The 27,557-nt window shown below is 42.9% G+C and overlaps 1 protein-coding gene across 1 annotated transcript in view; it reads left to right on the top strand.

Moving 5' to 3' along the window:
- PDE1B (phosphodiesterase 1B) overlaps window positions 1-27,557 on the top strand; it is a 390,321-nt gene that overhangs the window by 320,772 nt on the left and 41,992 nt on the right. The window contains exon 11 of the mRNA XM_030198308.1: window positions 13,901-13,982. Coding sequence (XP_030054168.1) covers window positions 13,901-13,982 — 82 coding nt within the window. The remainder of the gene's footprint in view (window positions 1-13,900; window positions 13,983-27,557) is intronic.

Here is a 27,557-nt window from a genome sequence, read left to right as displayed (position 1 = left end):
GCAGCTGGGGCAAAGATATGATCCAGGTAAAAGTAATCTAATTTGGAGAGAGAGACCATAATCCTGTGCTGAGTGTGGGGAACAAAGTTACACTTTGGTTGTAGCTAATGTACTAATGTACTAAAACGTTGATAAGAGACAGAACCCATGTAGCTAATGTGTTTAGTATTGTATTCAGAAGAGAAACTTTTTGTTATGTTTTACACACAACTAATATGTATTCGGGAGAGAGACTAATTTATGTACTGATTGTACTACCCACAAAATTAAAAAGGTCAGAAATGGTCACTTATACTGATTGTCATTTGTTTGTGTGACCCATCAGATACAGAGTTCCAGGAGGCTGTATATATCAGATTGGTCTATTTGGATTCAGGACTGGACTTAACCTGCAAATAAACACAGTGTTATACAAAATTATATATGGTATCCAAGTGAATTACCAAAACAGTTTCCTAGAGCTAGAAGTACCTCTTATATGCACAAATGAACAACATGGCATAGCCAGTCCAGAAGTAGAAAAGACATAAGCATTATTCTTAAATGCTTCTTGGAGAGTCTTTTATCTCTGCAGATGATAAAGAGGCTCTTTTGAGTGCATTCAAATAAAAAAAAAAAAAGAGAAAATATTTCTTTATATTAAAAATTATCTGTATGGCCATGTATGAATGAAACCCTGATTTCGTAACAATCCTAAATTTGTAATTTGAAGTCTGAAAGAGAAAAAAAAGATGTTTGAACATTAATTCACAAGATACCTTAGCTCCACTGTTCTGGCTAATTCATTCTTAGGACACTCATTCACAGGTTCCTTCATACTTTCTTAACGCAAGCAGGGTGGAGGAACTGAAAAGCATAGAATACCAGAATCTCCTCAGAAGTTGATGTGAGAACAGCAGTATGCAAAATCCCTATGAACAAAAAAATAAAATAAAACAAGCCGCACGAGTCTGGTGGCTGAGCAACAAATCATTCAATTGTTTCCCCTTGGTTTTCCCTAAAGTACCTCTATCTGTAGTCAGAAAGTTTTATGGTAGAATACCAGATGCCTCTGAACAAGCTGGGGAAGATAGAACACAAATAATAAATTTTAACAAGGTATAGTTACCATTAAAAGGTTCAAACCTGCATGAAAGGAGGCAGCAGTAAATACAAAATGAGCTAAATGTAGCATGAACTTTTCTGGTTCCTAGTTCTGTTTGTATTAACAAGTATAAAAAAGTGTCATGGCTACAGAAATCTACAGAATTTAATTTGTTTTTAGGAAAACGCTTAGTGTCTATTAATTCTTTTATCCCGTTAGTCTAATCCTAAAACTAATGTGCCCTCTAAAAGGGATGGTGGGGAACTACATGTTTTCCTATCAGTCTTGTAAAAACAAATGTAATCATATTGGAATGTCGACCAATTAGTTTCCTGATAGCTTAAACACCATGAAAATGAAACTTAAGAATTCTTAGCAAGCTTATAATGAAAACTAAATTTTTATCTAGAAACCATATACACAAAGGACACGGTGACATGGAATTGTATCAAATAAACAGTAGATTTGGACAACTGGATTACAACTGGAAATACTAGGGCAAACTGTTGAACTCTTCAGGAGGGCAGAGCAAACCCTGTCCCTGTCACGAATGAAACCTATAAAAAAGTTTATTTCTTTTATGCGGCAAAAGCAGCTGTCAGTTTCCGCCCATTTGCATTCAGTAAATTACTTCGGTCTAGAGGAAAAAGTAATTAATCAAATCATTAAGTACCTGAGGTTTGCCTGTGTCAAAAACCTCTCTCCTTTTGTTTCTGGGAGAGAAGCAGACAAATCACAGACACAGGGAATACAGTGGAAAAGGCAGGGAGAGGAAAAAGAAAAGATCATGAACTAAATTTGCTCTTAAATTTCTCTACTAGATTCAGTGAAGGGAAGGGATGCACAAACATATTAGGGATAGTTTAGGACTTTAACAGTACGGCACTCAATCTTCAGGCAGTCTTAGCAATACTGGGGAGTAGAGATATACATCTCTTTGATTCTCTGTGTCTCAGTGTCGTACCTGTCAAACATAAATATGGGCATAATGGAAAGAGAAGGGCGCCCATCTTTCGACACAAATCGGGAGATGGGCGTCCTTCTCCCAAGGTCGCCCAAATCGGCATAATCGAAAGCCAATTTTGGGCGTCCTGAACTGCTTTCCGTCACGGGGACGACCAAATTTCCCGGGGGCATGTCGGCAGCGTACCGAAGGCGGGACGGGGGCGTTCTTAAGAGATGGGCGTCCTCGGCCAATAATGGAAAAAAGAAGGGCATCCCTGATGAGCATTTGGCCGAATTTACTTGGTCCATTTTTTTTTCACGGCCAAGCCTCAAAAAGGTGCCCGGACTGACCAGATGACCACAGGAGGGAATCGGGGATAACCTCCCCTTACTCCCCCAGTGGTCACCAACCCCCTCCCACCCAAAAAAAATTTTAAAAACATTTTTTCCAGCCTCTATGCCAGCCTCAAATGTCATACCCAGCTCCATGACAGCAGTATGCAGGTCCCTGGAGCAGTTTCAGTGGGTGCAGTGCACTTCAGGCAGGTGGACCCAGGTCTATCCCCCCTACCTGTTACACTTGTGGTGGTAAATGTGAGCCCTCCAAAACCCACTGCAAAACCACTACCCACATCTAGGTGCCCCCCTTCATCCCAAAGGGCTATGGTAATGGTGTACAGTTGTGGGGAGTGGGTTTTGGGGGGCTCAGCACCCAAGGTAAGGGAGCTAAGCACCTAGGAGCAATTTGTGAAGTCCACTGCAGTACCCCCTAGGGTGCACGGTTGGTGTCCTGGCATGTGAGGGGGATCAGTACACTATGAATGCTGGCGCCTCCCATGACCAAAGGGCTTGGATTTGGTCGTTTTTGAGATGGCCGTCCTCGGTTTCCATTATCGGCGAAAACCGAGGTCGCCCATCTCTAAGGTCAACGATCTCAACATTTAGGTCGACCTAAGAGATAGTCGACCTAAATGTTGAAATTTGGGCGTCCCCGATCGTATTATCGAAATGAAAGATGGACGCCCATCTTGTTTCAATAATACGGGTTGCCCCGCCCCTTCGCAGCACCGTCCTTAGAGATGGGCGCCCTTAGAGATGGTCGTCCCCGTTCGATTATCCCCCTTCAAACTGTACTAATCACAAGTTTTTAGCTGTTCTATTTTTACTAAGTTCTAACCTCCCCTACACATGGCTTAGATCTGTTAAACAACAAAATTCCTTAAATTACATATGGGCTGCACAAAGGTAAACACAACATGATATAGCGGAGGAGGAATCATCTTATTGCTTCAGTTGAAAAGTGTAACTAATGTAAACTTCACAAAACAAACTGTTTCCTGCAGTGCTCTTCCTAAGATCTAAAAAGGGGCATATATCATTGGCCCTGGGAGGACAGAGCACCAGGGGTAGTTGCTTGACTAAATGGGGGTTCAAAATACTCCAGAGCTGCAAGGGAAATATGTCTGCGGTCTGTATTCAGTATATGCTAGTGGGGTCTTACATAATCCTATCTGAGCATCATACCACAATTTCCGTGCACAAAAATGACATAATTGATTCAAATGTTGATTCCTACTCTTGCCTTTCTTTTTCATGGTTACAATCGCTGACATGAGTGGAGGAGTGGCCTAGTGGTTAGAGCACCCGGCTTGAAATCCAGAGGTGGCCGGTTCAAATCCCACTGCTGCTGCTCCTTGTGATCTTGGGCAAGTCACTTAACCCTCCATTGCCTCAGGTACAGAGAAATATCCAGTGTACCTGAATGTAACTCACTTTGAGCTACTACTGAAAAAGGTGTGAGCAAAATCTAAATAAATAAATGATACCTCAATCACACTATAAAGGGAGACTTGTTATAGCAGGAAAGAGATGACAGTCGGGCATTAGCAGCCATAAAGGGTGGCCATCCCTATACACAAGTATAATGTTGATGGTAAGACTGGACAGTAGAAAAAATATCTCATGGACAGGGGACCAGACTTAGAGGAAAAAAAAATACAATGCAAATGAAACAAAGTCAGAAACCCTACACTACACTAACCACAATAAGCATAATTTCCCCTATAACCTATAACCCACAAACATAAAGCAGAAGTCCCAGAATCAAAATATACTCACCAGTGCTGTCGTCATTCACACTATTCCAAAAAAAAAAAAAAAAACCCGTGACACTTAAACCACAGCTACTCGATGGGTCGATCTCTGGTCTTTGCCAGTTCAGATGTATGCACTCATTCGGAAACAGTTTTGGTCCAGAACACGGCAGAAATCACCAATTGTTCAGGCCTGTTGGGGCTGGCTAGATCACAGAACCAGAACCCAAGTCCCTAACCAAACTAAATACCCTCAGCTGTAGTTTTCTTGGACGCTAGCCTGGGCAACCACAAAACGATAACTACAAACAAAACAATCTTATCCCATTAGTAACTGTTTATTCTTACAAAATTAGCAGCAAAGCAGAAAGTTTCTTAGCAGAATAAGAAGGGGGAAATTGGATACATAAGCAAAAGGGAACAGACAGCAAGTGAGGCACTTACTAAGCCTTTGGCTCCCCAGAGACTCAGGACTGCCAGTACCCTGACTTTCTGACCAGGCACTTATATAGAGAGTTTTCTCAGCCCAAAGCACAAAGAACTGTCATCTAGGATATGTCACTCATTTGGCATAATTTGGAGTGGAGGAGTGGCCTAGTGGTTAGGGTGGTGGACTTTGGTCCTGAGGAACTGAGTTCAATTCCCACTTCAGGCACAGGCAGCTCCTTGTGACTCTTGGCAAGTCACTTAACCCTCCATTGCCCCATGTAAGCCGCATTGAGCCTGCTATGAGTGGGAAAGCGCGGGGTACAAATGTAACAACAACAAAAAATAATTGCCAAAAGGTATATAAATGAGCTACAGTCATCCACTTTTGTGGCTTCATTCTAAACCTTTAGCTGTGCCACCTCTCCCCCCTACACATCCACAGGTGGCCAGATCTCCCATTCCTTTCTAATCCCCATTCCCCCCAGTTGGCCAGTTTCTCCTTCCCTTGTTACTGCCGGGCCTGCTGCTGTTGCCACCTACCACCTCCCTAGGATTAAAGAAGTGTCACTACTGTGAAAACCCTGCAAGCCCAGACCCTTGATCATGTGTTGCTTTGTCCACAGTCCCTCCAACAGAAAGTCTGCCTGGTGGATGGAGGAGGTAGGGACACATAACAGCACTTCAGCACAGGTGTGTGCTCACAGAGTTGGCACAGAGCTGATGCTTCTTTAATTTTCCAGCAGGTCTGAGAGGAGGTAGGAGGGCAGCAGAGTAGGCCTGCCAGTGAGAAGGGAAGTGAAAGAAGGATTTCACATGTGTAAAAGCTACAGTGCTCTCCCCTCCCCCCTCCCCAAATTCTCACAAATTCTGCTACCCTCAGTCCTTGCATTTTGTCATTAACAATGGTCAATCCAGGTTCCAAGTACCTGGCAGGATCTCAGAGTAGATTCATTCCTTCTTGCTCATTCCCAGAGATATAAGCAGCTTCCCAAGTGTATATGACAAATAATAGTTTAAGGCCGTTCCCTCAAGGAAGCCCTTTCTAAACTCTGCTGTGCTCATTGGAGCCGACTCTGTGGGTGCTTCAGCACCCCCAATATTGAGAAAATTCCTTGTATGTGTCCAGGGAGGGGTTATTTCATTTGGGCTTAGCACCCCCGATAATTTTGAAAAGTTGGCTCCTATGCTAACTCCTTGACCACATCTTTTGGCAACAACTTCCACAGCTTCAGGTTTGTGAAAAATTGTTTCTATGATTTATAAATGTGCTACCTTTGAAGTATTATAGATTATCCCCTTGTTCTAGTATTATTTGAAAAGATAGAAGTGAGCCCTCTAGGGATAGAGAAAGTACCTGCATATAATGTGTACAGCGCTGGTTTTCAATGTTCCTAACTTGTGAGTTGCCTAGCAGCGAGGCTCTGATCGGGAAGACAGATTCTTTCTCCCTCCTTTCCTCTGTCCTATATTGTTGTTGTCGTTCCTTTCTTTTCTATTTAGTATTGTACACTGCTTTGATTTTGTCTTGATAGGTGGTATATCAAATACCAAATAAATTAAACTAAACTTTAAATCTAGATGCCGGCCTACAAATTTAGGAGCCAGCTGCTCAGACTTTGTCACAATAGCAACCACATCCCCAAAAGTATACTGCAGCCCCTGTAGGATCTGATTTACCAAAACTGCTTTCCCTTTCTATGTCTATGGGAAAGGAAAGCTGCTTAAATCAGGCCATTACATGCCGTTGTACAGTGCCTGCAGAAGGCAGATCTCTCCTAATTGCACCCTTCTCCTCCATCGCTAACTCCAGACTCCGTTCCTTTTATCTCGCCGCACCTTATGCCTGGAATAGATTTCCTGAGCCATTACGTCAAGCTCCATCCCTGGCTTCCTTCAAATCCGGGCTAAAGGTCTACTTGTTTGATGCTGCTTTTAATTCCTAACTTGTCACCTGCTCCTAACCTTTATCTTGTCTTCCTCTCTTCAATAGTCCCTTTTCCCTATGTGTCCTATCTGTCTGTCCTACCCTTATCCCTTATTTGTCCTGTCTGTCCTGATTTAGATTGTAAGCTCTTTTGAGCAGAGACTGTCTTTTCTTCATGTTCAATTGTGAAGCGCTGCATATGACTGGTAGCGCTATAGAAATGATTTGTAGTAGTAGTAGTAGTCCCTCCCCCTGCCAACATCCCTAACATCCTTAACAAGCATGAAGTCGGCAGTATATCTGTGACCTCTTATAGTTACAACTTAGCAACTTCCTTTTTTGCTTCACATCACCATGGCCTGGGTCCCCACCAGCCTCCCGTTCTCTCTCTCTCTCTTTCTCTCTCACGACTTCCCTATGAAGAAAGACTAAGGAGGCTAGGGCTTTTCAGCTTGGAGAAGAGACGGCTGAGGGGAGACATGATAGAGCTATATAAAATAATGAGTGGAGTGGAACAGGTGGATGTGAAGCGTCAGTGGCGTAGGCAAGAGTGGGCCTGGATGAGCCCAGGCCCACCCACTTTGTGCTCAGGCCCACCCAATAGCAGCACACCTATGATGTGGCTGGCAGGAATCCCTAAGCCTTACCAGCCAAAAACTCGCAACAACTGTCCCTCCTGCGTACCTTGTAAATAGCAGTCCTTCGCCTGCAGCGAGCAGCGACTGATACATACTATTCACACCAGCCCCACAGCCTTCCCTCTGATGTATTCCCACCTATGTGGAAACAGGAAGTTGCATCAGAGGGAAGGCTGTGGGGCCAACATGAGCAGTGTGTATTAGTTGCTGCATACGAGGGAGAGAGGATGTTTGAGAGACCAAATGGCATGCAGGCGAGAGAGGGAGAGACCAAATCACTTGTGGGACAGGGCAAAGTTACTCTGCCCACCGATCCTGGGACCAGGCCCACCCAAAATTGGGTGTCTGGCTACGCCCCTGTGAAGCGTCTGTTCACGCTTTCCAAAAATACTAGGACTAGGGGGCATACGATGAAACTACAGTGTAGTAAATTTAAAACAAATCGGAGAAAAGTTTTCTTCACCCAACGCATAATTAAACTCTGGAATTTGTTGCCAGGAGAACGTGGTGAAGGCGGTTAGCTTGGCAGAGTTTAAAAAGGGGTTAGACGGTTTCCTAAAGAACAAGTCCATAAACCACTACTAAATGGACTTGGGAAAAATCCACAATTCCAGAAATACACAGATATGGAATGCATTGCCGCGTAACTTAAAAACGACTTACAAACTAATGAACTTCCGCAAACTATTGAAGACCCATCTCTTCAACAAGGCATACCACAAAGATCTACCAATGTAAATATACATAACTCCTCCACATATATTCAGAACTATCTCAAAATATCTGCTTGTTCACTATTATCGTGCTTTATCTTTTTCACGTTCCCAAGATCCCTCTGTAACACTAATTGTATATTTTCTAATATATGACCACTATTCATGAATATTGTATGCCACATTGAGCCTGCAAAGAGGTGGGAAAATGTGAGATACAAATGCAATAAATAAAAAATAAAAATAATAACATGTATAGAATGTTTGTACGTTTGGGAAGCTCGCCAGGTGCCCTTGGCCTGGATTGGCCGCTGTCGTGGACAGGATGCTGGGCTCGATGGACCCCCTCCCAGCCCGCTAAGATGTAACAGTGACAGTATATACCAGGCTCTATCATAGCTTCAGATATGATGGTCATTCCTATTAGAGCAGCAAGCAGGTCCAAGGAGTAGCCTAGTGGTCAGTGCAGTGAACTGTAGAGAAGGGAAACCAGGCCCATATCCCACTCTAACTGGTACACTTCTGATGGAACATGTGAGCCCTCCAAAAAAGATTAGACACGTACTTACTTACATATAGGTGACACCTGCAAGCTTGAGAGCTATTGTAATGGTTTACAGAGAGATACAGTAGGTATTTTCTACTCCTGGAGGGCTCACCATACAATATTAGGGTGAGCTCTGTTCCTGGGACCTTTTATGTGAAGTCTACTGCAGTGCCCCCCTAGGCTGCTCCACTGCTCTGCTGGGAAGTCTGTGTGGCCAGTCTACTAGGAATGATGGCCCCCAGACATCTCAATGGCTGTTTTTTGGGCGTTCGGACATTTTGTTTTCCAAAATTGTCCCAAAAGAAAAATGCACCGAGTACAAAACATCTAGAAAATGGCAATTTTTGAACCAAAAAGATAGATGTTTTTCAGGTTCGAAAATGGCTATGTTCACCACTCGATTTTTGGCCGTCCAAAATCGAACTTAGACATTTTATAGAAAATGCTCCTCCACGTGTATTTTTATGTTACTTGTCATTTTAATTTGATCTTTTATAATTTATATGTTATGATATTTATATACTATATTTGTAGCCACGTCCCTAAAGCAGACCACGTCGAGTATTCTTATTAATAAAGGACTTCTGAATTACAAACTGGGATTGCCTCTTTTTTTAATCATCATTTCTATAACATAGGCACTAACTCACCCGTTGTATGTGTAAATGTCTAAAACAATGGAATTTACACACGTATGTTGTGTAAATGCCAACAATCCACCTAAGCACTATTTTGCAAATACCTGTTTATCTTCCAGAGGAGGTATTTGCAAGTGGGACATACACATGTGGGAGTATGAGTGGGTCTCCCACTTATGCATGTAACTTAAAGAATACTGCAAGTTACCTAGGTTTCTCCAGCGCATAGTTATCACACCAGCACTATGGCTGACATAAATCAGTGCTTGCACCTAACTGTTTGGCTCATGTATATCTGGTTAAGCTAGTGTTCTATAAAGGAAAGTACTACTACTGCTACTTATCATTTCTATAGCACTACTAGACGTATGCAACGCTGTGCACTTGAACATGAAGAGACAGTCCCTGCTCGAAAAAGCTTACAATCTAATCAACATTAGGCACCTATGTTCCTTTACAGAATAGTCTCCTACTGGGTGCCCTGTTGTAGAATTGCCCTTTGTGTCTTGTGTACCTTGTATCCTGGGGTGTGTATGTGTGTGTCTAGTGCACTGTGCCTCCTGTTTCTGACCCAGGTTAATGGGGTAAACTACTGACTTTCATGACAGTGATTTTTTTCCTTCAACAATGGAGTTTACTGGAGACTGACCAAGATGGCGTCGAGACCAGACATGCTCTGCTGAGCTTTTTCCCAAATAATTGTTTTTTCCTTTTAACTATACCTAAGAGGAAAGGGAAAGTTAGAGGAGGTTTCTCCTTACCCTCTACTGACCCTACTCGACGACAGTTACCAATCACAGCATATGCGACGCCGATTACATCAAAGGGCGATCCAGTGACCGGTTCAGAGAGGAGTCCCGGCCAGGAAAGTGAAGTTTCACTTAGCCCACATAGCCCAATTCGGCAGGCTCTGGAGGCGAAAAGCATGCAGGGAGGTCAACTCGCCGAACCATCGGAAGTCGCGGTGGAGAGTCGAGTGAAGGAGAATTCCTCCCAAGTCATGGTGACGCTCCAGTAGGGAGAATTCCCTGAAAATCTGAGCCTTCCGTTTACCCCTAAGGAAGTTGGGCAAAAAGAGAGCGTCTCAGAGATAAGTTCTGCTGCGATACTGATTGGGGAAACGCGGCCTTCTCCTGAGGCAGCCCTATTACAGCCATTAGAGAAACCAACCAAGGTAACACTAGACTCCCTGTGGACAGCAGTGGAATCATTGCATCAGGTTTGTCTTACCTTTATTTCTAATACGAGGTCGAATACCTCAAAGATACTCTCTTCAATCTCAAATTATTCTTCAGGAATCTAATCTGAAAAAGTATGATACATCACTCTCCCAAGTTAAAGAATTGGAACGTAAATTGCTTCAGAACGCAGATGCGGTACATCGAAAAATAGAGAACTTGGAAAACGGGGCTAGGTCACTAAACTTGAGATTGTTAAATTTTCCCTCTGTTAAATATACCTCAACAAGAGAACTATTTCAAAAATTCTTAAAAGAAGTTCTCCAATATCCTGAAAATGAATTTCCTCCATTATAAAAGCTTTATTACTTGCCTGCTCGAGAAGCTAGATCGAAAGTACAATTGCCTTTAAATGTTTCCTCTGAATGCTTAGATGTATCTGAGCGCCTTGAGAAATCGCAAGAAGAAATAGACTTTAGGTCTACCTTATTGGTTTCATTTGTTTTTCTTCAAAATAAAGAGGCTCTAATGAGACTTTATTTAAGAAGTACGATTCCAGTTCTATTCATGGGAGAAAAGATACAAATATTTCCAGATGTTTCTAGAGTAACACAAGAAAGGAGGAAAAGATTTCTATCTATGAGACAAGAGGCCTTGAACTTGGGAGCTAAATTTCAACTAAGTTTTCCATGCAAATGTGTTCTTCATATAGAAAATACGATATATCATTTCTTTGAACCATCACAACTTCGAACATTTATAGATGCAAGAATCCCTAAATGACCACAGCGATTCTTATTGGACTTTAAAAGATGTAGATGTAATTTAAGTATCTCAAACGCTATCCTTTTGTAGTATTATATAATTTTTCCGAGAATTTATCCTTATCCTCTTTAAAGGATTTGGGTATCAGTCTCCAACACTTAGTGGACTACAGCTTATAAATATTAATGTGGTTAAGGGAATTAATTTCCCTGATTATTTGTTTCTTTGAAACATTTTGCTTATTTCTTGACAAAGTTCGCTTTGGAATAATGTTTAAAATTTAATAAATAAAGATTTAAAAAAAACAGTGGAGTTTATTGTTGAATGCTTTCCCTTCCTCATTGGTCTGGTCTTTCATACTTCTTGTTTTCAGGGTATCCACAGTAAATATTCATGAAAGAGATTTGTGTACATCTGTAACGTAAACACACAGAGGGTATGGGCAGCTGCCTACAATGATACATAGTAACATAGTAGATGACGGCAGAAAAAGACCCGTAAAAAAAGGGTCCAAAATTTCCACAAAAGTTCAACACAAAAGAGAAACAGGTGGAAACACAACTTCAAGAGATCAATCCAGGACAAGAGGTGAGATGCTCCAAAACAAACTTTATTGAGGACCCAACACGGTCCGTGTTTCGGTTTTTAAAAAAACCTTCATCAGGGGTCAATCAGTAGTTGCACTGGAGATATACTGACAGACAAAGGAGCTCATAAAAATGTAGTCTCTTGAGTAAAGAGTGTTGCCTCGTACCAACAGTTTCAATTTGAGGCAACACTCTTTACTCAAGAGACTACATTTTTATGAGCTCCTTTGTCTGTCAGTATATCTCCAGTGCAACTACTGATTGACCCCTGATGAAGGTTTTTTTAAAAACCGAAACACGGACCGTGTTGGGTCCTCAATAAAGTTTGTTTTGGCGCATCTCACCTCTTGTCCTGGATTGATCTCTTGAAGTTGTGTTTCCACCTGTTTCTCTTTTGGGCAGAAAAAGACCTGCATGGTCCATCTAGTCTGCCCAAGATAAACTCATATGTGTATACCTTACCTTGAATTTGTACCTGTCTTTTTCAGGGCACAGACCGTATAAGTCTGCCCAGCAGTATTTCCCACCTCCCAACCACCAGTCCCACCTCCCATCACCGGCTCTGGTACAGACCGTATAAGTCTGCCCTCCCCTATCCTAGCCTCCCAACCACCAACCCCTGTTCCCCCCACCTGCTCTGCCACCCAATTTCAGCTAAGCTTCTGAGGATCCATTCCTTCTGCACAGGATCCCTTTATGCATATCCCACGCATGTTTAATACTACAGACCTTACTTTTGTTCTCCTTTCCTACTCTTCCTTGAAGGCTCCCTTTGTCTCTGTCTCAAGCACTGGGGGCTAGATGCACAAAGCTTATCATGCTATTAATGTTTGCTTTAGACTGATTCTAGTCAGTCTAAAGCAAACGTTTACGTAACTAATAATGCACAAAGGGGTTTACATGGCTCTAACATGTGCCGTTAGCAGCCACCAAGAACCCCATGCAAATGTATTACAATGAGCTCATTAGTATTCTAATGAGCTCATCGTAGACTATTGTGAATTCCAGGGGATGCACAGCTCCAGAGCAGCCCTAATTTAACGAGCAAATTTTATGGCTGCTCTGGAGCTGTCAGAGAGGAGAGAAGCACGAGCAGGAAGCTATAAAGGCTGCCTGCTTGTGCTTCCTACCTTTCAACTCCTGGTGCACCTCCTGAATTTTTTAAAAGAATTCCCCCCTCCCCAAATCTTGTTTTCTTTATTTCCCTGGTGGTCCAGTGGACCAAGACCCCCCCCCCCCTCGTGACCCTGGAACCTTTTTAAAAAAAATTCCCTGGTGGTCCAGTGGACCAAACCCCTTCCCCTGTGCAGGCACACACCTCTCCCTCCCACACCCGACCCCACACCCCTGCCTCTCCCTGTACTTTTACAATAAGGTAGAGGCAGGAGGACAGGAGCAATGGCTCCTCCCTCCTGCCTTGGGCCTGCCTGGAAAAAATGGCGATGCCTAGGTCCTGCCCAGTGCATTCTGGGATGCAGTGGGCAGGGCTAAATGCCATATAGGGGAATAAACTCCTTATATGGTGTTTAGCCCTGCCCAGTGCATCCCAGAATACACTGGGCAGGATCTGGGCATCGCCATTTTGTTCCATGCGGACCCAAGGCAGGAGGGAGGAGCCATTGCTCCTGCCCTCCTGCCTCCACCTTGTTATAAAGGGGCAGGGTGGGCGGTCGGGTACGGGAAGGGGTGTGTGTGTGCACGCACAGGGGAAGGGATTCTGTCCACAAAAAAAAAAAAAAAGGTTCAGCGGGTTGTGGGGGGAGGTCATGGTCCATTGGAAAAAAGACTAGGGTGGTCAGGGTCCACTGGACAACCATGGTAAATTAAAAAAAAAAGTGTGGGGTTGGGGGAGGTCCAGTGCATCAAAGCTGTCAAATGGATTTGACAGCAGTGTCAAATCCATTTGACAGCTCGAACGCACAAACATCAAGGATGCAGAAAGGGGGATCCATGCAGCTCATTTGCATGCGACCCCCTTTGTCCATCACTGGCTGTTAGCGATTCACTGAATTTTAGCGAGGTAGCCGTATTTTATGCCTGCCTTTGTGCATCGGGGCCTGAGTCAGTAACTGGGTTCATTTACATGTGTTGGTTATTCTGAAAATCCAGCCTGGTGGGGACTCTTGTGGATTTCAGTGTTGTGTTCCTTCAGTTCTCTGTCTTGCCATATATCCCATTGGCATGGACTGGGTGTGGAGCTAAAAGCTTAACTAGCTATTAAAGGAATCCTTGAGCAGTCAGACACAGTCATCCTTAGAGCCATGCACCATGATGTGGGTAGGGGGGAGGCGGTCCTGAGTCCATCCTGGTGGAACAGAAATCCTTTTTTACCCTTGCTTCTTCTTTTCATTTCTCTTAGGGCGACAAAGAAGCAGAGTTGGGTCTCCCGTTCTCTCCATTATGTGATCGTAAAGCTACACTAGTGGCTCAGTCTCAAATAGGTGAGAGGACACTTGGTAACCCTGAACCAGCTGATGATGCCGTGCTTACAGCAATGTTTTGGGGCACATACAGTGTACTGTGTGCCTGTACTGTATGTTCTGTGTATATAATGTAAGCTGTGTGTATGCTGTATGTCTCTGCAGTATACCATGAGTAATGTCTGCACTGTTTGAGAATATAAGTGTAGCCATATTGGGTCAGACCAATGGTCCATCTAGCCCAGTATCCTGTTTCTAACATTGGCCAAGCCAGGTCACAAGTACCTGGCAGAATCCCAAATTGTGGCAACATTCCATGCTACAAATCCCAGGGTAAGCAGTTGCTTCCCATGTCTGTCTCAATAGCAAACTATTGACTTTTCCTCCAGGAATTTTTCCAAACCTTTTTTAAACCCAGATACTCTAATCGGTATTACTACATGTTCCATTCCCATTATCATCTTGGAGGCTCTTCTTTGAACCTTTTCTAATTCTGCTATATCTTTTTTTGACATACAGCGACCAGAACTGAATGCAATACTCAAGGTGTGGCTACACCATGGAGCGATACAAATGCATTGTAGTATTTTTGATCTTATTCACCATCCCTTTCCTAATAATTCCTAGCATTCTGTTTGCTTTTTTGGACACCACTGCACATTGAGTAGAAGATGTCTTTCCAGTGTGATCACCTTGCATTTGTCCACATTAAATTTCATCTGCCATTCAGATGCTCAGTCTTACAATTTTCTAAGGTCTTCCTGCAATATTTCACTGTCCGCACTTTTAAGAACCTTGAATAGTTTTGTGTCATCTGCAATGCGGATGACAAAAAACTATTGTGTCATCCGCATTTAATCACCTCACTCGTTGTACTAATTTCCATTTATAAATATGTTAAATAACACCACTCCCAGTACTGACCCCTGTGGCACTCCATTTTTCACCCTCCTCCATTGAGAGAAATGACCATTTAAATCTACCCTCTGTTTTACTATTCAATAACCAGTTCCTAATCCACACCAGAACCTTGCCTTTTATCCCATGACTCTTTAATTTTCGCATGAGTCTCTTATGAGGAACTTTATCAAAACCTTTCTGAAAATCTAGATACACTACATCAACTGGTTCAACTTTATTCACATGTATTCTCTCCTTCAAAAAAATGATGCAGATTGTGAGGCAAGACTTCCCTTGGCTGAACCCATGCTGACTCTGTCCCATTAAACCATGTTTGTCTATGTGTTCTGTAATTTTATTCTTTATAATAGTTTCCACTATTTTGCCCGGCACTTACCGGTTCGTTATTTCCCGGATCACCCCTAGGACCCTTTTAAAAAATTGGTGCCACATTGGCCACCCTCCAATCTTCAAGTACTAAGGACAATTTTAACGACAGGTTACATATTACTAACAGCAGACCAGCAATTTCATGCTTGAGTTCTTTGAGTACCATTGGATGTATGCCATCCGGTCCAGGTGATTTACTAATCTTTAATTTGTCAATTTGGCTCAGTACATCTTTCAGGTTCACAGAGATTTATTTTAGTTCCTCCGCATCATCACCCTTGAAAACCATTTCCAGTACAGGCAGATCTCTAACATCTTCTTCCGTAAAGACTGAAGCAAAGAATTCATTCAGTTTCTCCGCTATGGCCTTGTCCTTCCTGAGTGCTTCTTCATGATTTAACAGTCCCACAGATTTCCTCGCAGGCTTTCTGCTTCTGAGGTACCTGAAAAAGTTGTTACTGTGAGTTTTAGCCTCTGCTGCAAGTTTCTCTTTATATTTTCTTTTAGCCTTCTTTATTAATGCTATGCATCTGACTTGCCAGTGCATATATTTCTTATTTTCTTCATTTGGGTCCTTTTTCCATTCTTTGAAGGCCAGTATTTTGGCTGTAATAGCCTCTTCTACTTCACATTTTAACGATACTTTCTGTTGTTTTCTCTTCTTTCCACCTTTGCAAATATGTGGCATGCATCTGGTGTGGGCTTCCAAGATGGTATTTTTGAATAACGTCCATGCCTGCTTTAGTGTCCTAACTTTAGCAGCCAATCCTTTGAGCTTCTTTTTAACCATTTTCCTTGTTTTATTATAGTCGCCCTTTTGAAAATTAAATGCAGCTAAAGTAGATTTTCTTTGCAGGTTCATCCCAGATAGTAACTCAAACTTGATCATGTTATGATCACTGTTTCCCAGGAGACCCAACACTGCAACCTCTCACACTATGCCCTGCACACCACTAAGGACCAGATCCAAAATGGCTCCCCCTCTTGCTAGTTCCTGGACCAGTTGCTCCAAGAAGCAGTTGTTTATTACATCTAGAAAGTTTAGCTCCCTAATGTAACATTTATCCAGTCATTATTAGGGTAATTGAAATCACCCATTATTATAGCATTGCCCAATTTGCCAGCTTTCTTAATCTCTGTAAACATTTCTTCATCTGTCCCAGCAGATAGTACTACAACCCTAGAAGAATATTTCTTCCATTCACACATGGATTTTCTATCCATAATGACTCCACGCTGCTATCTGTTTCATGTGGAATGTTTATTTTGAGTCAATTCCTTCTTTAACATATAGCGCAACCCTCCCCCCTCATTTTGATCTTTTCTATCATTGCGATACAATTTGTACCCTGTTAACACAGTGTCCCATTGATTGTCCTTTTTCCACCAAGTCTCTGAGATGCCTGTTATATCTACCTAATCATTTAGTGCTATATTCTCTAACTCTCCCATCTTTAATTTTTAGGCTTCTAGCATTTGTATACAGGTACTTCACATTGTGTTTTTTTCCTTGGATCTACAGGCTGTTTAGACATTGAAGGGGATAATGTGCATCCATTATCCTGCTCTCTCATTAAGCACACCTGGCTTACTTTCAGCACTGTTGAAACCTCTCTACTGGGATTTCCTAGATGCCCCATTTCAATAGTATCGTTCAAAGATACTCCACATCAAACCATTCGCTTCTGGGTGACTGTCGGCTTTACCCCCATTCTAGTTTAAAAGCTGCTCTATCTCCTTTTTAAAAGTTAGCACCAGCAGCCTGGTTCCGTCCCTGTTAAGGTGGAGCCCATCATTTCGGAACAGTCTCCTCCTTTCCCAGAATGTCGCCCAGTTCCCAACAAATCTAAATCTCTCAAACCTGCACCATCGTCTCAAACATAAATTGAGACCGGAGCTCTGCCTGCCTTTTGGGTCCTGCACACAGAATGGTGAGCATTTCTGAAAATGCTACCCTGGAGGATCTCAGCTTTCTACCTAAGAACCTAAATTTGGTTTCCAGAAGCTCCCTCCCACATTTTCCTACGTCATTGGTACCCACATGTACCAAGACAGCCGGCTCTTCCCCAGCACTATCTAAGATCCAGTCTAGGTGACGCGTGAGGTCCACCACGTTCGTACTATGCAGGCAAGTGACTGAGCGATCCTCATGTCCACCAGCCATCCAGCTATCTACATGCCTAACGATCGAATCACCAACTGTAACAGCTGTCCTAATCCTGAAGTTCTTGGAGACATATCCTCAGTGTGATGTGGGACTTCTCTACAGTGACCCTGTAGATCTCCTTTATGTACCTCTCTGTCTCCCTCAGCTCCTCGATGTCTGCTACTCTAGCCTCGAGAATGGACCTACTCTCTGAGAGCTAGTATCTCTTTGCATCAGGCGCATACATATAACCGCTTACCAACTGGGACATAATCATACCTGAATGCAAAAGACTGGGTAGCACCCCTCTCGCTTCTGGACTGCTGTCTTCATCTTAGTATTTTTGAGTTTTTCAATAATTGTCTATTAGTCTATTATATTAGTTTAATATAAAAAAAATATTTAGTTTACTAGTAAAAAGGCCCATTTCTGAAGGCAAGGAAACGGGCCCTAGGCAGGCAATTCCCTCCCCCCCCTGCTCTACGGCCCCCTCGACCCCCCCGTGCCGGCAAAAACCGCCCCCCGCCGCCGTTGTGGACTACCTGTGCTGATGGGGGACCCAAACCCCCGACAGCCGAAGTGCTGTTGTGCCCTTCGCGAAGTTCGCGGTGCTTCCTCAATCATCTTCTCTGGAAGTTCCTCTGCACGCAGAGAAACTTGCAGAGAAGATGATTAAGGAAGCAACACGAAGGGCACAACAGCACTTCGGCTGTCGGGGGTTTGGGTCCCCCGTCAGCACAGGTAGTTCACAATGGCGGCGGGGGCGGTTTTCGGCGGGCCGGGGGGGGGGGTCGACGGGTTCGCGGAAGGGGAGGTCGAGGGGGCCGTAGCGCAGGGGGTGACAGATGATTCTGAGGCAGGGGGAGGAGTAGGGAAACACGCTGCGCGTGTTCCCCTACTCCTCCCCTTGCCGTGGAATCAGCTGTCATGACGTCAGTGACGTCAGTGCGTGTCTGCCTAGCAGACCACCTCCAGGGAGCCACGGTCCCAAGCACAGAACGTTGGAGGTGAGAATTATTATATAGGATATGGTATTTTGTTTGATTTATTTAGTATTTTCTTCTTAGAAAGTAATGAAATGTAATAAATCTGTAAGAGCACTACTCCCTTGTTATTCAAATTAAAATAACTGACTATAAATGAAGAGTTGTTCTAGGGGTGGGTGAGACTGAAGACTAAACTAGGTCCTTGCTCTGTGTTCGTATATATTCTTTATGTTACATATTATATACTGTAGTGCTCAGAGTATATTTTGTTCAAAGTAATAAAACTTTGAACAAGTAATAAAACTTGAGCAAGTCAGTAATGTGTTTACTTGCATGTTAAAAGGGAAATTTAACGTGCTGTGCAATAAATTTTGCTGAAGGCTTACTAAAACTCAATAGCATGGCCTTGGTCTTAATGGCGATATTGATACAGAAGAGTCTCATATCCATTCTAGCTGCTGCAAAGTCACCTCTGCTGATTAGCTTTGGGTATTAAAAGAGAAGGCAATAAACAGATCTAAATTAATAAAAAATCAAATAGCCCAAAGGGAAAGAATGGGTAGCTGGAATGGGGGAAGGGAGAAGGAATTTCCTTTCTCCAAGAAAGAGGCTGAGGAAAGGGTTGGCACATTCCAATCCCCACCCACCACCACCACCACCAGCAATGATATAACCCTCGCAAGGGAATACCAAGATCCCCCTAATATGCCCTTACTCCTGCAAGAGGGTCTGTGAACCTCCAGGCAGCACAACTGTCACGGTCAAAATGCTGCTGCCAGGTACTGAGCATAGTGCCACGTCATATAATGTGAAATGATACTTGGTGGTGGTGGTATTGCAATTTGGCAACCAGACTGGCCGGAGGGCCCCTGCTGGTAAAAAAAAGGAGCATCTTTGGAATGCTAAGTAACCATTCTGGAAGAGGAGATCTTCAGTCCCTGGTGGGGGACGGGGCTAAATAATTGTTACAAGTGGAAGGAAAATGGAAAGACTGTTCAGTTCTTTTGGGGGATTTTTTTTTTAAAGGGGAAGGGATTGGAGGGGATTAAAAAAAAATCCTCCATACCAACTGTCCCTTTCAATTTCGGCCATTTATCAGAGGGGACTTTGCAGTAGAGGGACCACTAAAAGGTTAAACAGCCTGGTCCAAGGTTCACTTGCTGCTTTATTTACCAAGATCCTGATAAAGCTTCATTTGCATATGAGGCACCATCATATACATAAAGAGTAAGCACTGATTTTATTATGTGCCTGTTCATATGCTTCAGGGTGGGAGGGTGGTCATTCTAGCATGCATGATAACACCTTGAGCTGGAAGGTAAAGCAGAATATAAATGCTCATGTTAAATTAAATAGCACGGTTTACTTAGTGTGTGCTGTAGGCCCTTAACCGTGCATTACATACTGCAGATATCATAAGTCACCTCTTACATAAGTCAGCCATATGAAGTTAAGCGAATTTTCAAGGCTGAAACTAATATGCACAAAATTTACAGCATAAAAGCAAGTTGTTCCAAAGGACATTTTGGGAGTAATTCTGGAACTGTTGGCTGGGGTCGATTCTGTTCAATATATGTGTAACTGACATTGCCAAAGGGTTAGAAGGTAAAGTTTGCCTTTTTGCGGACGATACTAAGATTTGTAACAGAGTGAAACCGGCGAGGGAGTGGAAAACATGAAAAGGGATCTGCAGAAGCTAGAAGAATGGTCTGAGATTTGGCAATTAAAATTCAATGCGAAGAAATGCAAAGTGATGCACTTAGGGAGTAGAAATCCACGGGAGACGTATGTGTTAGGCAGTGAGAGTCTGATATGTACGGACGGGGAAAGGGATCTTGGGTTGATTGTATCTGAGGATCTGAATGCGACGAAACAGTGTGACAAGGCGGTGGCCATAGCTAGAAGGTTGCTAGGCTGTATAGAGAGAGGTGTGACCAGCAGAAGAAAGGAGGTGTTGATGCCCCTGTATAAGTCGTTGTTGAGGCCCCACCTGTAGTATTGTGTTCAGTTTTGGAGGCCGTATCTTGCTAAGGATGTAAAAAGAATTGAAGCGGTGCAAAGAAAAGCAACGAGAATGGTATGGAAATTGCGTTACAAGATGTATGAGGAGAGACTTGCTGACCTGAACATGTATACCCTGGAGGAAAAGAGAAACAGGGGTGATATGATACAGACGTCAAATATTTGAAAGGTATTAATCCACAAACAAACCTTTTCCACAGATGGGAAGGTGGTAGAACTAGAGGACATGAAATGAGATTGAAGGGGGGCAGACTCAAGAAAAATGTCAGGAAGTATTTTTTCATGGAGAGAGTAGTGGATACTTGGAATGCCCTCCCGCGGGAGGTGGTGGAGATGAAAATGATAACGGAATTCAAAAATGCGTGGGATAAACATAAAGGAATCCTGTTCGGAAGGAATGGATCCGCAGAAGCTTAACGGAGATTGGGAGGCAGAGCCGGTGGTGGGGCTAGTGGTTGTGGGTGGGGCTAGTGCTGGTCAGACTTCTACGGTCTGTGCCGTGAAACTGGCAGATACAAATCAAAGTCAGGTATACACAAAAAGTAGCACATATGAGTTTATCTTGCTGGGCAGACTGGATCGACCGTGCAGGTCTTTCTCTGCCGTCATCTACTATGTTACTATCACACTTATTTTCGAAAGAGAAGGACGCCCATCTTTCGTCACAAATCAGGAGATGGGCATCCTTCTCGCAAGGTCGTCCAAATCGGTATAATCGAAAGCAGATTTTTTGACACCCTCGACTGCTTTCCGTCGCGGGGACGACCAAAGTTCACGGGAGCGTGTCAGCAGGGTAGTGAAAACGGGACTGGGGCATGATTAGGAGATGGTCGTCCTCGGCCGATAATAGAAAAAAAAAAGAAGGGCGTACCTGATGAGCACTTGGCCAAGTTGGTCCATTTTTTTCACGACCAAGCCTCAAAAAGGTGCCCCAACTGACCAGATGACCACCGGAGGGAATTGGGGTTGACCTCCCCTTACTCCCCCAGTGGTCACTAACCCCCTCCCACCATAAAAAACAAGTTTAAAAATACTTTTTTGACAGCCTCAAATGCCATACTCAAGTCCATCACAGCAGTATATAGGTCCCTGGAGCAGTTGTAGTGGGTGCAGTGTACTTCAGGCAGGCGGACCTGAGGGGGGGGGGGGGGGGTTTGGGGGCTGAGCACCCAAGGTAAGGGAGCTATGCACCTTGGAGCAATTTCTGAAGTTCACTGCAGTAACCCCTAGGGTGCCCAGTTGGTGTCCTGGCATGTGAGGGGGACAAGTGCACTACAAATGCTGGCTCCTCCCACGACCAAAGGGTTGGATTTGGACGTTTTTGAGATAGACGTCTTTCATTTCCGTTTTATCGACGAAAACCGAGGATGACCATCTCTAAGGTCTACCTAAATGTCAAGATTTGGGCGTCCCCGACCATATTATCGAAATGAATGATGGACGTACATCTTGTTTCGATAATATGCGTTGCCCTGCCCCTTCATGGCACTGTCCTTAGAGTTGGGTGCCCTTAGAGATGGTCGTTCCCGTTTGAAAATGCCCCTCTATGTTACTACTGATACCACAGGCCACTTTTTAGTGCAGCTTATTAAAAGGGCCCTCAAATCTCTTATGATACCTTGTAAGGCTTCAATGGCTTCCCATATGGAATCTGAAGTCACCACTGAAGGTTTAAAGACCCCAGGCTGGATTGGAACCATGGTATTCCTCGCTGTGAACAGGGAGGCTTCCCTAGCAGAAGCCTTGAGAGTCTTCTTCAGGCCTGGTCCTCTCAGAGGGAACAGGGTAAGAAAATCCTGCCTCAGACCCAACTGCTTCAGGATCTCTCCAGGGCACTGGTTGTAACAGGCGTAATATCCCCCACAGTCAATGAGGGGCATGTTGTTGCAGCAGTGCTTACAATAGCGTTATTACCAGCATTCCAGGTACAGGCACTTCAGGTGGAAAACACTGCCCCGTGCTCAAAGAGATTTCCATCTGCGGGTGACCCTCTCTCAGAGCAGTCAGCAGAGCAAGGCCTGGTTTGTCGGCTTGCACCACAAATTTTTCCATGGGTCCAGGCAGAGGGATCAGGGAAAACTCTGTTGTGTAAGTTCTAACCTTCTCCTTCTGCTTTTTTCCTATGATAGTGAGGCTCAGAAGGAGCAGCAAGGCAGATATCCTTATTGGTGGCCATCTTGTCTCTCACCTCATTCATTACCCCAGCTTTTCCTCCAAGGGGGGGTGACTTCTACCACTGTCATTCAGGACATAAGGGCCATTCTTTGTTCAAAATGGTTAGAGTGGAGCCTCTGAAGGTCTCTGCATTCCTAAGGAAGGCAGAACCTTAGGGTAGTGTTTATCAATCTTTTTGTGGCCAAATAAAATTGTGACCCCCTTTGAGGTGCAGAATAATGATAATACCAAGTGGACCCCCGTGCAGTGGCAGCTGTTTGGGAAATCCTATATGTTCCAAGAATGGAGGTCTAGGTTTTTTCTTCAGCTTTATAGGAATGCCTTCATGTTGGCATGATCGGTTAGCGTCACCCTTGTGGGTGGTTTGTCTAAATCCTTTTCATAGTGCTGCAACTTATACAAAACTCTGCATTCCCTCATCTCAAGGCTTTCCATTGACTCTCAGTAGGTTTGTTGTGTTACATTTACAGTCCTGGTTTTCACATTTCTGGTAGTTCATAGGATAACTCGTTCCTATCTCCAGATGTGGTAAAGACCTACATACCGGTCCATAGCCTTCACACATTAGTTAAACATGTCCTTGCCGTGCTATCCCATAATTTGGCTAGGGCTTTTGTGGTTACTGGCCTATCTTTGTGCAATAGGCTAACTCGGGATCTGAGAGAGGGGTTTGCTAACTTTCATTAAACTGAAACCATATTTACTGAAGCCTTTGCCTGCGAGTGTACTTGACTTGCAGGATATTTATGCATTTATTTGGATGTAGCTTATACATTTTTTTCAGTAATAGCTCAAGGCAAATTACATCCCTCTCTTTGGAGAACTCAATCTGTCTATACCTGAGGCAATGGAGGATTGAATGACTTTCCCAAGGTCTCAAGGAGCTGCAGCAGGATTTTAACTGGACTTCCCTGGTTCTCAGCTCAGTGCTTTAACTACTAGGCTACTCCTCTATTGCTAATGATGTAGGTATCCAGGTTGATGTACATCTATTTATGTATTTCTTGTATGTCGACTAATTGTGATTATATATTTCTATGTTGTTATGTGATGAGGGTATGTCTTGCTTTCAGACTGGTGGGCTATAAATGTCCACAAATAAATAACTAAATCCTATTATTGGATTGCACCTGTTGCAGGTAAGTTAATTACCTCCTCCTTACTAAAACAAATGTTATAACACACTGCAGTGTAGGATGTTGTGCAAGGGCAATGCAACTCAGATGAGTTATTCCTTAGAAATCTTAGTGTTCTCAGAATTGCTGGCAGATGCAGCTCTTTTTCTGTTGTGGCACATTTGGGTTGTGCTGTTGTTCAAGCTCTACCTCCTTCTTCACATTATCCTACCCTGTAAATTCACCGGGCATTCAGAAGCTTATAAGCAGATCCATAAGCTTTCCAGGTGTTCTCTTGTTGAATAGATTTCTTTTGAAAGTAATCCTTCACCCTCGTGTACTCTGTGTTGCCTTTTCAGGACACGTAGATCCACCCATACTTCTGAGATTTGTTTCAGCCTCGAGCACTTCAACATTCTATGACATTGAAGTTTTAAGATACCAATAATCCTTTCATGTCCACATTCTCAGACTCTTCTTATTGAGCCACCTTTGAGTGAAATGACTTTTTGCATCTCTAATTTCCTCAGGTGACCGGTGATTTTCTTCTTATGCAGTAGATCAGAGTTTTTGCTGAATGACTTTTCTGTGAAGGTACTTTTCATCTTTGTAGTTTCCTTTTCCTTTCTTACTGCCTTAAGGAAGATTTTCTCAGCTTTAGCGCATTGATACCTTTCACATTTCTATCCCTTGCTTTGGGAGTTCTAAAGGATGCTAAACTTGCAGATGGACAGTAAGAGGACTGGAAGTGAAATAAGGGAGATCAAGATGAAGACCATTAGATTAGATTATTTTGATGGTGGAAAAAAACAAGTGGATAACGGTGAGCTGGTTGTTATAGTGTATTTGGATTTTCAGAAGGCATTTGACAACATCCCTTGTGAGAGACTCTATAGGAATTTAATGCAGTTCCCTTTTATGGATTGCAAACTGACTAAAACAGCATTTCAAAACCTTTTCACACTCGCAGACTGGGAAATTGGCTGAGAAGCTCTTTGTGGACCAGAGAGGTGGAAACAAAAGCCATCAGATTTTGGATTTGTCTCCTCTCTACTCAACTTAAAAAAACAAAACAAAGAACCATGAGTTATTGAAGATCCCAAGACCTCCCCCGATGGTACCAAAAACCTGCTTTCCAACACAGCAGTCTGCAGTAGCTCTTTGAGCCACCAACACCAGCGCATGCGTAGGGTCAAGGTGGATTACAGCAATATAATTAGGTAGGCTTCTGATGTACAGTCAAATGTAGAAACAAAATCACGTTTTCTTCAACCCATGTTTTTAAAATATACTGTTACTCTTTTAAGAACATCTGAAATAATAAGAAGCTAGAGTCTTCATAAAACACGCCACTAGAGAAAGAGAAAATGCTGTTATGACCTGTGGTCCCCTGTAGTATGTAAAATACAAAGGCCTCAAGTGTAAAATTTAAAAAACTAACATACTCCCATCAACATTACAAACTAACAAATATAAAACAAAAATGGAAAATTAGGGGGTATGTTTACTAAGGTGTGTTAGCGTTTCTAATGCCCCTTTAAAGTTAAGGTGCGTTAAACGCTAATGCGCCTATACATTTCTATGAGCATGTTAGCGTTTAACACGTGTAAACCATTACGCACGTTAAAAACACAGACGTGCACTGCGTCAAAGAACTTTAAATTTGGGTGCAATGTTCACCCTCAAATTTCCTTGTATTTGTCGTTTTCTCTACCAACAGCATAGTTACCAATTTTTAGACCCAAAACAACTCGAGGACTTTTTAAGTTCTAAGGAAGCTGAGAATGTAAACATGAAAGTTTAGGTGCTCATATGGACACTGTATGATAGATTGAGAATGTAACCGGAGTGTGTAACGGTCTGATGATTAATTTCTAATATATGAAAATTGGTATTTTGGTTCTAATTAAGTATTTCCTACATGGAGGACGATAATGATTAATGTTATTTCCTTTAATTGAGACAAGTATTTGCCTCAACAGAAATAATGATTTTGTTTTGAGAATTTGCTATTTCTGTATGCTTCTTTGATAAAGATGTATAATGTGAAATTATAAATAATAAAAAAACACAGACGTGCCTATAGCGCACCTTAGTAAACATAGGCGTAGGTGATATGTTACTCCAATAAAAAGGTAATATATTTTTCAGTTAGCTTTCAGAACCCCAGACATCCTTCCTGAGATCAGGACAGTGTGCTGCTGTTATGGTATACTGTCCTGGTCTGTGGAAGGAGGGAGGTTTTGGCCTTTGAAATGTAGAAAAAAAAAAAGTATAAGTTAGTCCAGTAAAAAGGTATCATCTTATTTTCCATTTTAATTTTATTTTTTATTGTCTGACCATTTAATTTTTCCAGTCTCTGCTTTTTATTTTCCTCTGTCTTCTCGGGTAAAGTGGTAGGGTAGCCGTGTTAGTCCACTTTTAAAGGTAATAAATAGAAATAAAACAAGACAAAAGAAAATATTGGACTAACAATACATTTTTAATAAGCGTTTGAAGGTAACCTTTCTTCTATCAGAAATTCAGAAATGAGCAAATGATAACATATATCAGAATATATCTGAGAAACATAAAAGCATTCCAGTGACAGTCTCTTGGGGAAGATGGGGAGGGGGGGGGTGAGAAATAGTGAGAGATGGATGGGTGATCAGAAGGTGACAAAGCAGTATAATTTTATGGTTTATAACATGATAGGAAACCCAGATCTTTGTCAAGTCCTGTCTGGTGGGTGCCAAAATATACAGGCAAACACAGCGAAGGTGACAACAAAGATGATGAAAAAACATCCAACAAACTCAGGGGCACTGCTGCAGATAACTCGAGCTAAGCTTTATAAATAGGGTGGTCAGTGAGTTCACATCAGAACTTTAGTTCACAAAATGTAATGGACTTGACATGAATCATGTTTTGACCACAGAGGCCTGCCTCAGGAGTCCCTGTAGTGTGCAAGTATTAAATTTCTGAACATTCTATAACGTCTGAGGATAGCGCACCTAATAACAGATGTGCATTTGTGGCTACTTTGACTCAGGGGCGTAGCCACATCTCGTGGTGGGAGGGTCCAGAGCCCAAGGTGGGGGAGGGGCACATTTTGGTCTGCCACCCCTTCGCCACCTCTCCCCCCCCCCCCCCATTACCTCACCGCTCCCCCTCCGCCACCACCTTGCTGCTGCAAATACCTTGACTCCAACCCCCACCAGCTGAAGCCTTCATCCAGCACTGGTCTCTGGCACTGCCGCATTGCCTACCCTGCTCTCTCTTCCCCTCACATCCTGCATGCTCCTTTTAGTGAAATTGAGCAGTCCTCAGGGCACACTTAGCCCCATCGAGTTTTCAGGATATCCACAATGAATATTCATGTGTTAGATTTGCATGCAGTCGAGGTGGTGCTTGCAAATTTATCTCATACATATTTACTGTGGATATCCTGAAACCCCGATGGGACTAGGTATGCCCCGAGGACTGGGTTAGGAATCCCAGAAAGCCATGTGGTAGAACTTTAGAAAATAAAAGGAATGGATTTACTAAAGCTCTGTCACCCTACAGCCCTTCAGCATGGAAATTGTATGATACAGATTCAGGAAGTCCAGAATGATAGAAGATAAAAAGTGAGACCTGAAGGAGAAAATTTCTATAAATAGTAGATAATGATACATAATAAGTAAATATTTGTATGTATATAATGCTCTTAAATTAATTGGATTGATATCTAAATAAAATGACCATGTTGTTGCAGATCAAATATATTTTTATTAATAAAATCAAAATATTTACTTATTCTCTGTCATGTATTATTTATATATATTTTTCCTTCACCCCTTTCTTTTGTTCTTCTAGCAGCTCTGTGTATAATATGGGTTTT

This window comes from Microcaecilia unicolor, chromosome 3 (assembly GCF_901765095.1).
Source record: "Microcaecilia unicolor chromosome 3, aMicUni1.1, whole genome shotgun sequence".
Lineage (NCBI taxonomy): Eukaryota > Metazoa > Chordata > Amphibia > Gymnophiona > Siphonopidae > Microcaecilia > Microcaecilia unicolor.
This window is presented reverse-complemented; position numbering and strand designations above follow the sequence as displayed.